At 29.0% G+C, this 16083-nt stretch overlaps 3 protein-coding genes across 13 annotated transcripts in view; 2 read left to right on the top strand and 1 right to left on the bottom strand.

The window, feature by feature from the left end:
- The window catches only part of LOC129786413 (calcium-transporting ATPase sarcoplasmic/endoplasmic reticulum type), a 642650-nt gene that overhangs the window by 218023 nt on the left and 408544 nt on the right, over positions 1-16083 (top strand). The window lies entirely within an intron of this gene.
- Positions 1-16083, top strand: part of LOC129786498 (3'(2'),5'-bisphosphate nucleotidase 1) — a 1077868-nt gene that overhangs the window by 679088 nt on the left and 382697 nt on the right. The gene's annotated exons all lie outside the window — the stretch shown is intronic.
- Positions 5390-16083, bottom strand: part of LOC129786434 (cytoplasmic polyadenylation element-binding protein 2) — a 37036-nt gene continuing 26342 nt past the window's right edge. For all 11 annotated transcript variants that reach the window (XM_055821470.1, XM_055821463.1, XM_055821468.1 and 8 more), the window contains 3 exons: positions 13467-13552; positions 12185-12391; positions 5390-12103 (listed from right to left, as the gene is read on the bottom strand). In XM_055821470.1, coding sequence (XP_055677445.1) covers positions 11987-12103; positions 12185-12391; positions 13467-13552 — 410 coding nt within the window. In that variant the 3' untranslated portion in view covers positions 5390-11986. The remainder of the gene's footprint in view (positions 12104-12184; positions 12392-13466; positions 13553-16083) is intronic.

Here is a 16083-nt window from a genome sequence, read left to right as displayed (position 1 = left end):
ACAAAAAAGAACTTTGAAAAAAAGAATGATAGAGATGTTTTAACCTCGCACTACTCTTTACTATTTTGCTATTAACACCCTGTACTTAAAAATAGTCGAAAGTGTAGATGAAAAATGTTCCGAAATTTTCAAAATACGCCATGATTTTCTTTTTAATTTGATAACTTTTTTTTTTAAATATTCGTGCTTATGTTTTAGCTGTGATTTTTAAAGGTTTTTTTCTTTTGTATTTCACATACACACAATGTATATATTTTAATCAATATTGTATGAAAAATATTATGGAAATCTCCATCAGCATCAAAAATATTGGTAATTTTTGTTAATTATATATTTTTTGGATGATTTTTAGGTAAATAGGTAATTATACTGCTGGTATTTATTAATTTTTTTTATATCTTTAAAAGTATATAGCAAATATTCTAATATTTTTGTTAGATATTAAGATTTCTTTTTTTTTCTTATCAATTAGAGTGATCTGAAGTATGATTATAACATTTGTAGTACCGCTGGTACTAACTGTCATGGTATGGGACAGATTGGCTTATGTGTGTGGGGTTGGCGGGAGTCTTAAGGTGACTCTCTCTCCCAACCACCCTAGTACGGTTGGCTCAGTTACTCGTGGGCCATGGGGTCGTACGGACGGACCCACCCCATAAGTCTGAATCGTAGTACCTGGCTATGACAATTGGTATCTCATTGTCAGGTATTTTACAATTCAGAAGTGGGATAAGCCCAAAACTCGTTCGCGGAAGTGGAAAAGTGCGTGATTTGTGCGAAAACCGCGAGTGAAAAAAGTTCATGGCGTTACTTTGACGTCACGTGGTGAAATTCGCGGAAAAAAGTCCACCGTTTGGGACTTTTGCGGCGTAAAAGATCGCATTGGAGCACCCGTGCGTGCTAATTAATGGTTTCGCGACAGGAAAATCGCCGTGTTTTGGGGAAAATGCGTCGGAAAAGTCGCGAAAATAGTGAGCAAAAGTGACATTTCGGCATTTTCGATGTTTGAGAGTCGCGGAATTCATGCAAAAAAAGTCCTTCGTGGGGCTTTTGCGGGGCAGGGGAAGTGCCGTCGTGGTTTTCTTTGATGCGAAAAACGTTTTCGCAAAGGAAAAACCGTCGCGAGTGCAGGAAAATGCGTCATTTGATGACGAAAAAGGGACATAAAAGTGTGCCAAGTGTCATGTGTGCGTGCGCTGGAGCGGCGCGCGCAGGAAGAAATGTGTGTGTGCGAGCAACGAGAGCGGCGCAGTGCTTCATCGCATCGAGAGCGCGGAACACACACACACACCAACGAAGTCTCTCCTCGTTGCAGCGATGCTCGCATGCAGAGAATGCGGCATGGGTGTGTGCAGCGAGTGGCGGAGAGCTCCGCAGCGTACATCGTGACGCAGCGACACACACACACACAACACAACGAAGTCAGCATCATGCAGCGGCCTGACACGCTGAGGGTGATTCGGCGAAAAAGAAGGCATGCAGGATAAGCATGTGGAGTAAAAGAGAAGGAAAATCGCAAGTATTTTCTCTTGGTAGGAGAGTGGTATTCTCCGAATTTGGTATCATGATTTTTTTTTGTTTAAAAAAAAATGTTTTATACCATGGTATTGAAATGTTAACCCTGAAAAGCGCTTTTCAACCCCTGTCATTCTCTTGATGAATTTTATGTTTATGCTTAACATGTTGAATTTAAGAGAATGTTAATTGCAAGATTCCTTTACAGCATTAAAGGAATGAAATAAAAAAAAAAAATGGTTGTTTTATGGATTTTAAGTTGCATGAAGATTAAGAGACCAAGTAGCGAAATTTTCAGGGAAGTTCAGTTGAGTAATACTTTAAAAAAAAAAAAAAAAATGAAAATTTCGAAAAAAAAAATGGGAGAATTCTGATTTTTGGTTTCTTAGGCAACAAAGGAGCCGAAGGAAAAATTGGTTGCAATTAAAAAGTATGTCGGTTCGAAAATTCTGCAAATGGGAGTCGTTGAGGAAAGAAGTGATTCTTTTTAGGATCGATGTTCAGGGAAGCACATGATACCAGGGCGAAAAGAAGATCCTCAACATCTTGGCTTTGTATAATTTGGTATCAAGAGAGAGAGAGAGAGAGAAATGTGCTTCTGGGTAGATAAAAGAGTTGTTTCACTGAAGCATAGTTAGGGCTTGAATGTAGTGAAACGGACTAGTGGCGTTGTATCATAGGTCGTCTCTTTTATGCAATGCCTACCGAGGCATCTTATGATACCTGAGCGGAAGGAAGTTCTTCGAGATTATCGCTCTTATCACTGGTGTGGTATCATACTAAGAGAAAGGTACTTGTTTGGTACATAAATAGTTGTTATTACTGAAGCGTAGAAGAATAGCTTGCAGTATAGTGGACACTGATAAGAGGTAGTGTGTCGAAGTAGCGTTTCTCTTCTGATCAGGTTTACTGAAGCATTAGATACCTGGGTGAAAGGAAGTCCTCTGAGATTCTTGTTTCGCATAGAGGTATCAGGAGAAGAGAAAGGTGCTTGTGCACATGGAAGAGCGATTCACTCTGTTTATGTGATCAGTAGAAATACTGTGATAAACTGGCTCTTCAAGCATCCATAGAACCAACCTGATGTCATAATAGATATGGTAGAATGGATGAATAGGAATGTAGGTCTGGGCGATCAATGGACGCATTGTAAGCTAGACAAGACATTTAGGTCATGTATCTATGCAACCAGTTAATACTAAAGACAACAATCATGAGTCTTCGTTGATCAGATAATATAGAGATTCATGAGTCTGTGAGTAAATGCTACTGGTATAGATAAAACATGACGAGGTTTTCGCGGAGAGGCATCATGCTTGCATGGTGGGCCTGTTACGTTGAAAACCTGAAATGTCGTATTGATTAACATCAATCCAAGGTTCTTGATAGTTAGTCATACGGCGAATGGTTTCTCGGAGACACTAGTCTCTATGGAACGAGCTTACGGTTCCTGGAACTGGGTAAGCTAAGTCTAGACATATGTTCCATGAGAAACAAGTAACATGGCGTAAGCTGTGTTAAGAGAACCTTCTGTAGGTTCATGGGTGTGATGATTTTGTGTCATGTGCACTGGCGTACTAAATCAAATAGAACCCTTGTGTACTTGGACTACCAGGTACGGTTCCATTAGGAACAATTTGATATTCTTCCAGTTGTCTATAGAGTTGTTGTCCACTGTGTCGGGCTTGCACTCTAGAACACATAAACCCAGTTGTTATCGCATTAATTGCGAAGTATACTGGTTGGAAGAAGTTCCATTAGGAACACTTGGATATGATTTTCAGTTTGTGCATAGAGTAGTTGTCTAATACAGACTTGTACTCTATACACAGGACCGCAGTTGTTATCGCATTCATTGCGAAGTATACTGGTCGAAGATCACGGGAAAATTCGGTCAATCTGTCTTGCTTTTCCTAGCTTGTGCCGAGGACGTCACAAAAGTCAGGAATGGCCGAATGTAGTACCGCTGGTACTAACTGTCATGGTATGGGACAGATTGGCTTATGTGTGTGGGGTTGGCGGGAGTCTTAAGGTGACTCTCTCTCCCAACCACCCTAGTACGGTTGGCTCAGTTACTCGTGGGCCATGGGGTCGTACGGACGGACCCACCCCATAAGTCTGAATCGTAGTACCTGGCTATGACAATTGGTATCTCATTGTCAGGTATTTTACACATTATTATCTAATAAGATTATGAAGGTCTGCCCTTTCTCACCTTTTTTTTTTAGTTTTACTTATCTAATGTACCTACTACATTTTGTTCTACACTTTCTTTCATATAAAAACATATTACTAAAGTATAAAAACATCAAAAAGTAAAAGAAAAATGGTAAAGAAATCTAATTGGAAAGAAATTTGTCATAAACTTTCTTTTTTTATCGTTAAGAAAGTATTAGATTTTTCTTTTTAATATTTTTCTTCTGGAGGGGGTGAGAAGTTTAGAAAAAGTTATTTTATCTGAATTTTTATTCATTTCAAATTGTTTATAAAAACAAACTTTTAGACAGATCGATTGAAAAGTTTTTATTTATCTTTTTGTTTTTTATTAAATTTTAAAAAAAATTTTATGCTTTTCATGGGAGGGGATAGATTGATCAATACTACTGAAAATATCACAATAAGCATCATCACGAATTTGTGAAATTTCATTTTATTAAAATACATTTCTTTAGTCCCATTCTTTTCCAATTAGATCCTTTTGAAAAATACGGAATTTTTCATTAACAAAAAAATCAAAGAAAAAGTAGGAAAAAGCGTCTTTTTATCATTTAGATTTTCTTTTTTGAAAGGAAAGCATTACATTAAGGGAAAAGGAATAAATTGGCGAATAAAATAAACATTAACTTTTCTTTTAAAAATACTTATTTCCACATTTTTTTTGTTTAAAAACATCATAATAAATATGTTATATAAATTCTCAATGGCGGATACATTACAAATAGTATCAAATCAGCCGATATTCACTATTAGATATCATAATATAAATATTTCCTTAAAAAATGCGTAATTTTTTTTATGAACGTCCTCATTATTCAAAAATTGTAAAATCAGGATCTACAAACTTTGTACTTATAGCAAAAAATTAACTATATATGTTTTTAGTTATTTGTCATTAGTATTATAAATTTCATTTATATGAAACCCATTTGTAATTTTCCTTTTTTACCGTTTACTACTCTTTCTTTTTTTTTGTTCAAGTTCCCAATTAAAATATTTTCATCTAATTGATTTTACAATGAGCGCGAACTTTATAATTTTTTTATGAGAACAATCTCACTTTCAAATAAATTTTTCCTATAATTTGTGACTATGTATGTTTCATATGTCTCTCATATTTTGTTATTTTTTCTGCTTTGTGCATATTTTTATTCAAGAAATTTTACACGATCTTGTAACAATTTTTCAGAATAAACAACCACGAAATTATTATGTTGTTTTAAGTCTAATAGAAAAATAGACTATGTTCTGGTATTTGCAATTTGGGATTTTCTTTTTGGAAATAGGAAATTTTGGGTTCTACTTTGCGACCAGAAATCTTTGAAATTCTTGAATTCAGAATACAACTCTTTTTACCTTCGATAAAAAAAAGAATTTGGGAAACTAAGTTTGAAACGGAAAGAAAGTCTGTTTTTTACACGATTTTTACCAAAATATATAAACAAAATTCAAGTATATGGTTAAATGGTTGTTGGTTAAATCCAATTAATTATGTTGTTACGTTTTTCAATAAATCCATATTTCCAAAATAAAATCAACCAAAATGCTTGTAAACCAGCAATGAGTACAAAGATGATTTGACGTCGCAACTACTTACAATAAATTTTTCTAAAAAGAAAAACAAAGAAGAAAAAAACAAAAAATAAAAACACAGGCATTTAAAAACATATAGTTGAAAACTTTATTCAAATATATAGTATTTATAAAATGTATTTACTACAGAACTTATTATTTTATTATACAAAATAATTCATAAAAATAACATAACAAATTGCTTTAATAAAATATTCAAAATTGCATAACAAAAGTGAATTTATACAAAAAAAAATAATGGACAAAAAATCGTGAAACTCGTAACACAATACCACCACATAAATAAAAAATAAAAATAATTAATTAATAATTACTTTTTTTTGGAGAAACATCTGCTGATTTTTTGTTTGTTAAATTTACTTTTCAAGTTCATTTATCTAAAAGAATTTACTACACTTACATTATATAGCAAATATTTCCGAAGTAAGTTTAAGAAAGATTTCTTTTAGTTAATGGAAAAATGGCACCGAAATATTTTTTTCCTTTTTTTTATCAATTTCTTTACAAAAATATATTGAACTCATTAACAATAAAAAAGGATTTCTTAATATAAATATAAGAAAAAATTGTATATAAAAAACAATCCAATGAACAAAGATTGAATCTTTATTTCGTCTACCGATTGCAAATGAGAACAAAATATGCTCCACAGTGTTTGAAAATAAATTCTTATTATCACTCCATATTTTGTAAATAAATCAGCAAAATGGTGTGATTAAAAATAAATAAGGTTCTCTAGAGATTTTGCACTTTTTTATTCATAAAAAAAAAACAATTATTCCGAATTTCCGATCACAATGAGGAATATCAGAGGTATTCTGGATGTAGTTATCTACTGGAAAAATTAATTGAAAGATTCACATGAAAGGCATTTTAGAGGATAAAGTGAATCGTCTTAAATGTACCTATAATAAAAAAAATTAACACTGTTCGTTCATATTGGGACTCCAGGACCATTTATAAATTAAAATTTTAAATCTTTTACATTTTGTCTAGATTAAACTATTTTTCTAATTAGAAAAAGGAAAATTTCAGGTTTCTTTTGAAAATTAAATAAATAATTTATCTAATTATTTTCTCTAAATTATCACACAAACAAATCACAATAAAAAATAATAAGAAAGTTAGTAAAACCGAAACATACATAAGTCCAAAACCAATACTGATTTATCGTTTTTTTTTAACCAATTTGGGTATCTCGTAATTTAAAAAATTTCATTGCAAAATCATTTTTATTTGAAATGCGTCCTAGAACCCATTAGGAAAGATATGAACGTGAAATTAAAAAAAAAAACTATTAATAATATTTAAAATAAAATACAATCTATCTATTGCAGTAGGAACAGTTAAAAAAAAACAATGAACTAATTTTAAAGTAATTCCTCGTTTTCACGAAATTCGGAATAAAATGTACAAAATAAAAAAAAATAATATTAAAAAAAATGATTTGGTGCAGAGAATCAAAGGAATTTTTAAATCTATTGAAGTTTGAATAAATCAATAAATAATTTTTGGAGATTTATCACTAATTTATATAATGTAAAAAAAAACTTAGTTTGTTTTATTCAATATAAAGACAGTAAAAAAAATTATAGTGACGCTTTAGTTTATAAAACTTTGGTTTTCTTTTATATTTTTTTTGTTTTTAGGATTGAAGAAATAATTTCTCTATCCAACTTTTTTCTATCGATTGAATAAATCTTTTTAATTTTAGTACAAAAATTACACATTATTGCTTTTCACCTTTGCTTTGATTTTGTCTTTTTTCTTTTATTTTTTTGTCATCGCGTGGCTTTTTTTTTTTGGGTGAAAAAAGTAAACTTTCATTCATTTTCATTCTATGTTTTTTTTTCTTCTAAAATATTTCTCGCGCTTTCTCTTCTAAGAAAAGGAGATTATTCAGCTATATATGGGTGTTGCCATGGGTTGAGAAAGCAATTTTGACCCGCATGAACTTTTAAGGGAATCGGAAAAGAATAAGAAAACATCAGAAAAACTTAAAATTGTCTTTTTTTTTCAGTGATCCCAAATGAAAAATTTAAGTTTTTCTGTTGATTTCTTATTCGTTTCCGATTACCTAAAAGTTCATGCGGGTCAAAATTGTTTTCTTGACCCAGCGCAATTCCCTTATATAGCTCAATAGCCTCCTTTTTATCCATAAAATATTTTTTCTAGTCTATGGTAATTTTTATTTAAAAAAAATATTACTAAAAGCATTTTTAGTTAAACAGTAGTTAAGGAAAAAAATCAATGTTAAGTTTTTGTAGTTGTTAAACGATAGGTATATTATTGAAATATTGAGATATTTTTAAGAGCATTTTTTTTATGTTTACCAAAATGGTGCTTTTTTCTTAAAGATGAGACTTTTTGTAAAAAGCTGTAGGCCTTTGAAAAATCGTTATATAGAGATTGTTTTTTTTTGTTTTACCTTTCACTACATTTTTTTGTTTATGAATACAACTACCCGCATGTACTACTTCTCTTTCATCCTATTCCATATTAGATAATATTTCTATTATCTGTTTTTTTTGTATTAGCTATGATCTGCTTTTATTTAAATATTTAAAAAAAAATGTTGGAAGAAAAATTATCAAAAATATTTAGAAAAAAAATTTGAATTACTGAAAACCTCTTTTATGTTGAAATTTATTTTGAAAATGAACAAGGAAATCAAGGACATAATTAATTATTAATTATGATTTAATCAATGCAAGAGGTTCAACAGAATTTTGAAGTATAATATTTTTTTATCTTCAAATAATTCTATGTGTTTATTTTTATACTTTTCTTATTTATCCTTTCGACTATCATCACGATTTATTTTTCATCTTTTATATATTTTTGTTAGGTAACAACTGCAATATAAAAGTTCGTCAGCTAAAATATATATGTGTAATATTTGCATTATTTCTTCTTTTCTTTTTTTAAGTTTTACTGTTGGTTTAAGTTATATAACAATAAAATATTTTTTAATTGGTAAATAGATGAGATAAGACAAAATTATATTTTCTTTCTTTCTTTTTTTAATTGTGTCTTAAATTATCACACCAATTTAGACTATTTCTTCACATTTCACGCTCAACATATTCAAAAAATAAATTTCTTTTGCATGTTGCGCGCGTTTTTTTTTGTTACATTTGTATTGGTGTTTTTTAAACACCCTTATTTGACATTATCATGTTTTTTCTTATCTTTTTGGTATCCATTTGACTTCTCATCTTTATTCACGGTTTATAGTTTTCTCAACCAAAAAAAACATACTGATTTAGGTATTTACATAAAAAATGGCATCTCCATTGCATTTCTTTTCATTTGAAGTTTTCAAATATTTGATATGTTCATTTTTATTTATTTTTTTTAATATAATATTATTTACGCCTTATATATTTTCAAAATAAAATCTTTAAATAGAAAACGTTTTTTTTCTTCATTTTTTTGTGTAAAATTTCGCATACGAAATATTCGTATTATTTTGTGTATGATTTATTATTTATTTTCATCTCTTCTTCTAGGATGAGCATATGAAATCCCAATGTATATAATATTATGTTTTTTTTCTCAAAATTTTCTATTTGAAAAAAAAATAAAGAAGAAATATTAATTTATATTTCAAATATTTCATAAACTTCAAATTTTCTTTTACCACTACATATCAAAAAATTACATATAATATGCAAAAATCACTACGGCGATCATTTTCTTTGTAAGTACATAAAAAATATTCTTTTTTTTTTATACAAAAGGTAACAAAAACGAAACAAAAAAATAATAAAAAATAAATATAACTCATTTTTACATTTTTTTTTCTTTCGAAATATTTTATCGATTTTTTTTCTAAAGATAATTTTTGTTTTATTAAAAATTTAGCTAGGTAATGATAGAATATGACTATATTTTAGTTTTTTTTTATGAAAAAAGAAATCGAAATATTTATATATATATTCCACTCAATTCTTCTCCTTTCAATCAATAAATAATCCTTGATTTTCTTTTCGAGAAAACTAAATACACTACTCCATAGTTCTTCTCCAGCCACTCTTTGTTGTTGTTGAAATATCAATAAAGATATAAGATTATACAGTTTGTATTATACGCCATTAAATTTTTAATTATTATTTTCTTTATATTTATGTGTAAGTTATTAGATTTCTGAAAAATTTCACTAGTTATGTTCTCTTATAATTTTTATCTACTTTATTTCTCATTAACTATTCCGTGTTTAATATTTATTATTAAATCCTGCATTCTTCTCTACACACTCTTAGCCCCATTGAGTGTCCTTGTTATTCTTATTTTCTTGTGAACAAACTTATTCCTTTTATTAAGTTTTTTTTTTTCATTGACTTCTGACCAAGATAAAAATTACACGAGTTCATTGAAAGAAAACTATTTTGAATAATTGAATAAAAACAAACTCACTGGTTTCTATTTAAACTTGTTTTGCAAAGGCTTTAACATCAAAATATTCATATTTTCTTTTTTTTTAATTTAATTTAATTTAATTATTTTCTCTTAGAGTTTTTTTTTGGTATTATTTTCTTTCAGTTGCAATGCATTTCTTTTATTTATTTGATTAGGTAATATTTTTTTTCTTGTTTCATTTCCATAATCTTCATGAGTTTCTTTTAACATTATGTATATTGCAACGTTGTGAATAAGTTTATTATGAAAATATAGGACGATTCCTAGAAAATTATCTTCCTAACTTGGTTTTTCTTTTATTATTTCTTTAATCTCTTCTTTAGTTTTCTCCTCATCTGTGGTTCAGAATTTTATTTTTTTTGTCAACTATATGTTACTCTATAGAAGAAGTAAATATGGAATTACATTTAAATCTGCTATTAGATGCAATTTTATATTCTCTTGACGGTTCTGAAAAATTTTTCTAAGTTTCTTCTTCTTTTTTTTGAAGATGCTGTCATCTTGATGATAAGATTTTACATTTTCACGAATAAAAATACTTAAAATATTTAATAACAAAATGTTTCTAAAAAGTTTTCTTTCTTCATTTTTTTTTTACTTTCCATTTAGAAAAAGGAAAAAATATATTTCTTTTACATTTGTCTCCTGCTCAGTTATAACGAATTTACTTTAATTTTCATTTATCCATCATTATAAACATTTTCTTTATTTTTTTTCTCGAAAATCTGGTTTTACCGTTGTTACGTAATAAAAATAATTATATTTTATTTACATCATAAAAATATATAAAAGTATAAACGATATTTGATTACTATATAATATTGTATATTCAATACACATTCTCAGTACATTTATAAAAATAATATTAGAATTTTTCAAAAGTTCTTTTTTTTATCTCTCATGGGATTAGCGAAGTGATGTTTCAAGAATAATTCTCTGTTTTTTTTTTACTTCGCATCCTTGTTTTTTATTTTTATTTGTTCATTACAAAATATCATTTGATTTTATTTAGATTTTTTTTTCTTTTTAAATTTGACTAATACAGATTTTTCACATCTTCACAGGATATTTATCAGGATTTTCACGTCTGAATTTGTAATTAATAGCAATATATTGAACGAAAAAAATGAGAAGGAAATAAATAATGAAACAAAAAGAGATTGTTTTTCTTTTTTTTTTTTTTTGACTAATCTTGCATTTAAAAATCTATGTACATGAAGAAGAGATCAATTCAATTCGGTTATCTAGGGTTCTTGCTATGCATTTCTTTGTTTTTTTTTTTTAAATAAGTTACTTTCATTTCCATTAATAATTAAAAATTTAAATATTTTTTGTTTTGTTTTTACGATAGAGGGAAATTTGTTTTTTTTTATTATTTTGGTTTTTTATACATGAAGATTTACAAGTTTTTATTATATATAATTCTTGTTATACATAATTATATGCATTCTTTTATGAAAGATCTTTGCCTAAAAATTTGTTGTTTCATTATTTATAATTTATTTATATATTTATGTAAAATTGTGTTTTTTTTGGACTCTTCTATTACGCGCATATGATTTTTTTTCTTCTTCTAAAATTTAAGTTCAAATCATATGTCTATGTTTTTTTCATTCACTATAAGATAACATGAAACAACAAGATGTATCAATTTGATTTATGATTAACAACACAATATTAATTAATAATAAGAATAATTAACTAATGTAACACAAATAAAAAAAGAAACAATTTTTAAAAAATTGTTCTAACACAAAACAAGAAAATATGAAGAAAAAAAAACAATAACAAATTGAAAAATTGTTGTTTCATTGTTATATAAAAATTTTGGGTAGGCATACTCGTTATTTTTTTTTTAATAATATTCATATAACTATAAATAGATAAAAATATTATAAATTGTTAAAAGTTCATTCTAATCGATTTGACTACGTAAAAATATAGTTTATCCGATGACTATTTGGAAGAATTTATCGTTTTCTTTTTTTTCCATTTACTCCACCAACTTTTCAAATTCTTCCATTGTTTTTTTTTGCAGTTGGTGGTCTCTTCAGAATTTTTTTTTAGATTCCAATTCGTAATGCTATCTCATTTGTTTTACATCAATATAGATTTTTGTTTGTTTGTTTTAAAAAAGTTAACGCAATAAGACGCCTTTCCTGTCCTTTTGGAAGGCTTTAAGTTACATTTAAATACATTTTTTGTATGTTTTTTTTTTTAATCAATGATGTGCCTTTTTTTAACACCAGCGAAATGGAACGGCACGTGGTCGGTCGGCACCTTCCTTCACTAGCGGTTTGTGATACTCACGTCCGGTTTTTGAATGAATCGTGGCCCAGCATTGCTCACAGTAGTACTTTTTTTTCAAAGTTTTCACAAGATTTTTTTTTAAATAAATTTTCATTCATTTTAAGAAGTTAAAAAAATAAATTCTTACCTGTAAGCAGGTAACATTTGCACAGAAGAAGGGTGCAAACTTCCCTCCACACAGCTGACCTTGGCATTCATCACACATTTGGTCATCGAGAACGTAAGGTTTCACCTCAACACGCTTATCAATGTCCCCATGCTGGAGTTGAACGAATCTTGCCGAAATGGCTGCAATGTAGCTCTGCTGATTGGCAAAAGCCACACGTCCAGCTCCCTAGAGGATAGAATTTAAGAGAACAAATAATTGTAGAGATTTGAGAACTTTCACAATGTTAATAAATTAATTTTAAAGAAATTGAAAAAAAAATAATGGGGTCGATTCTGATAAAAATCTTTTCTTTTCTTATCTTTTCTAACAACTTAAAAGTTGTAGAATTTTGACAGTTGATGTTTTTAAAATCGTTCTATTTCCATTTTATAATGGAAAAACAAAGGATTTGTTGTTCCAGAAAACAGTCAGATGTTTAAAGAGTCCAGGAAAAATAATTTTCCTTAAGAAAACACGATTAAAAAAATAAAATAAAGGGCCATATTCAGAGTAAAAAATCTTTTACTTTTATTAACTTTTATCGAAAAAGTCGTCAAAAGAATCTTTTATCATATAAAAAAATATTTTACGCAGAATGTCGATTTTTTATAATGAATATACCTATATTTTTTTAATTTTTTATTATTATTATTTATTTCATCCACTTAGGTACATTTTAATTTTTTAACAGTATGGTAAAACCTTTGAAATGGTCATTACACACTATTCTATAAAAATGTGAAGAATTTATGGAATCATGGTGGGCAGAATTGTTTTTTTTTAATTACTAATTAATTGTTTATTTTTAATAAATAAATTACCTATGTAGTTAATAATCAGCAAAAATTAACAAACATATTTTTTTGTCTTCATAATTTTAGTTTGATATTAATATCTGTCAGATTCATAATTTTTCCCATCATCAAACGTCAAAAGTAGCAACGCTCATAAAATGACCTCAAAAACGCACTTTTATAAGAAAAGAAAAAAATACTCGATAAAAACTTTAACCTTGAATAGCAATTCTATTTGATTTTTTTTATTTTTGGAAACTTTATAAACTTTTGGAGACTCGTTTTTTCTGGTGAATACCAAAATTCTTTTATCTTTTACGCTGAATACCAAAATGACCTTTTATCATAAAAATAATAGATTTTTTTACGCTTTTATGATTTTTTCCCAGAATACCAAAAATCTTATAACTGACGAATTGTAAGAAGAGAAAAGATTTATTTAAGAAAAGTTCTACCAAAATTATTACCTTTGGATACTTAAGTTCTGGATCGGTGTCGATACCGGCATAGCAAACACCTCCGTACAATCGATCCATTATCATTGCCAGCTCAACTAGAAGTAAATGATGTCAAAAATGTAATATTCAAGAACAAATGTTTGCTTTCAGAAGAGAATAAGAAGACCATGCGGTATGATTGGGAAATGCTGCCACATGGGAAATTCAGAGTTTTCTTCCTCAATTTTCAATTTTCAATTTCACATAAAACGAAAAAAAAAGAATCAATTGCATAATGTTTTTCACAACGCGCGAAATGGATAAAATATACATAATACATACATTACTTAATCGATATTATTCAACATAACACACATATATAGGTATTTTCTCATTCAGACACATTTCCGCACTTCTTGAATTATTGACTAAATATGCAAATGAAAAGCTTTTGGGGGAAAGAAACATATTCTGTTTGAAGGGGGCGGGAGGTTTTATGAATATGGGGTTTAATAATGCGGTTAAAGAGAAAATATTGTTAATAACTCAAAGAGCAAGAAGAGCTTAAAAGCATCTTGAATATCTTAACCCGCATTAGAAAATAAAAAAAAAGTTCTTTTTATTTAATTTTCTTGTGTATCCTTTTTGAAAATATATTCAGTGTTAAAATCGTTAAAATGCTGAATTTTGGGGTTTAAATTTAATTCTTTTAATGCTAAAAATATCCAATTTTAAGTAAATAAATAACATGTTTTTGTACAGACTGATTAACTAATTCTTTGGATGCTTGCAAGCTTGCAATTTGAAGCTTCAAGAATATTTTGAAAGTCCTAAATCAAACTCAAAAACAAAAAGCTCTCAAATATCTATTCAAACACACTTTAAAAGCTTTTATTTCAAGGGGAGTTTATCTGACGAATATTTTGGTTATTATTGGGAATAAATCTAATATTTTCGAAGATCTGAATATTTTAATTCACCATAAACACCCCTTGATAAAAGCCGAATAACACGAAATCGAACAAAACTCGAAAAAAAAAAATTTATCCCTCTTCAGTTTGAATTTAGTACTTTTTTATGCTTCAATTTTAAGTCCTTTTTAGGCTTTAATTAAACATATTTTTTTAAGCTTTTCGAGTTTGTAAGTTCTGCCTTTTTTTAGGGTTGAGCTTAGCTCGTTTCGGGTTGAATTTACTACTCCTAATGGTGATGTGATCAACCGTAAATTATTTTCTTTATTTTTCTTTTGTCTTTTCTAGGCATGAATTAAGTTTTTTTTTTTGAGCTTTTAATCCTCGATCTTTGCATTTTTGGGCCTGAAAAAATATTTTTATGCTTAAATTTAGTCTTCTTTAGGCTTAAATTTAACATGTTTCGAGTTGAATCTACTACTCGGCATTAATTTAGACCTTTTAAAGCTTGAAATAAAATTTTTTTTCAGGCTTCTACTCCTCAATCTAAACCGTTTTGAGGGGAAAAATCATTATTTTTATTTCTTTGGCAAAAGACACAGAAAATTCCAGGATCGTGGGGGGGGGAGATGGCACGAAGCTGAGTTTGCCGATACCTTCAACTCTGCCAGTCAACAATCAACCATTTGTTTGGCAAATCATCCGAATATTAATGAATAGTCCAAATATTTCAAAAGAGCCGAATAATTTCATTCAAACCTATTGCTTTTTTCCACAATTAAAAAAAAAAGTCAATCATAACGCGTCCAGTTATAAGAGTTGGTGTCCCACAACGTGTAGAAGTTTGTTAATGCGTTGTAATTTAATTTGTGAGTAGTATTAGTAGGCAAAGTTGATTTTTTGTGAAATTCATCAATTTGACAGATTAAAATGCTTTTTTGCATTTATTGTACGTACACAGAGGCTAACAGATTAAAATGCTTATATCTTAAGTTCTATTAGCCCTACAGAAATTTCTTAAATAGTTTTGGAAAGGTATTAAAACAGGCTATAAATTGACAAAAATTTCAATAATTTTCAAGGTCACCTCCAGAACACAAAATTGTAAAATACCTGACAATGAGATACCAATTGTCATAGCCAGGTATTACGATTCAGACTTATGGGAGTGAGTCCGTCCGTACGACCCCATGGCCCACGAGCAACTGAGCCAACCGTACTACGGTGGTTGGGAGAGAGAGTCACCTTAAGACTCCCGCCAACCCCACACACATAAGCCAATCTGTCCTATACCATGACAGTTAGTACCAGCGGTACTACAAAATGGCGGTTCTTTGTTTTACGAAAACAGATTTTTGCACTTTTTGTCCTCAAAGAATGGTTCTAGAGGTTCCTGATATTTCAGAAAGTTGTAGAGTTTTGCAAAACCTTTAATTTGATACAAAGTTGAGCAAAATCGGACAAGCAGTTCAGGAGATATGACTCTTAGAACTTTTCAAATTCAAGAATTTTTCAAACTGCGATATCTTCTAAACGGCGTCATAGATTTTCTTCATTTTTGGACTGGTGAAAGATATTGAGTTAGGCTACAACATATCAGAATTTAAAGGAAAACGATAACAGATGTTCGGAGATATTGCCCCTTAAAGTTAGGCAATTTTTGTTTTAGATTTTAGCGCCTCTTGCGGATGTTTTGGAACTTGGAATGTTCTACGCAGTTGTAGGGCTTCTCGATA

Source organism: Lutzomyia longipalpis, chromosome 1 (genome assembly GCF_024334085.1).
Source record: "Lutzomyia longipalpis isolate SR_M1_2022 chromosome 1, ASM2433408v1".
Taxonomy (NCBI): Eukaryota; Metazoa; Arthropoda; class Insecta; order Diptera; family Psychodidae; genus Lutzomyia; species Lutzomyia longipalpis.
Note: the sequence above shows the minus strand (reverse complement) of the source record. Positions and strands in the feature narration are given on the sequence as shown.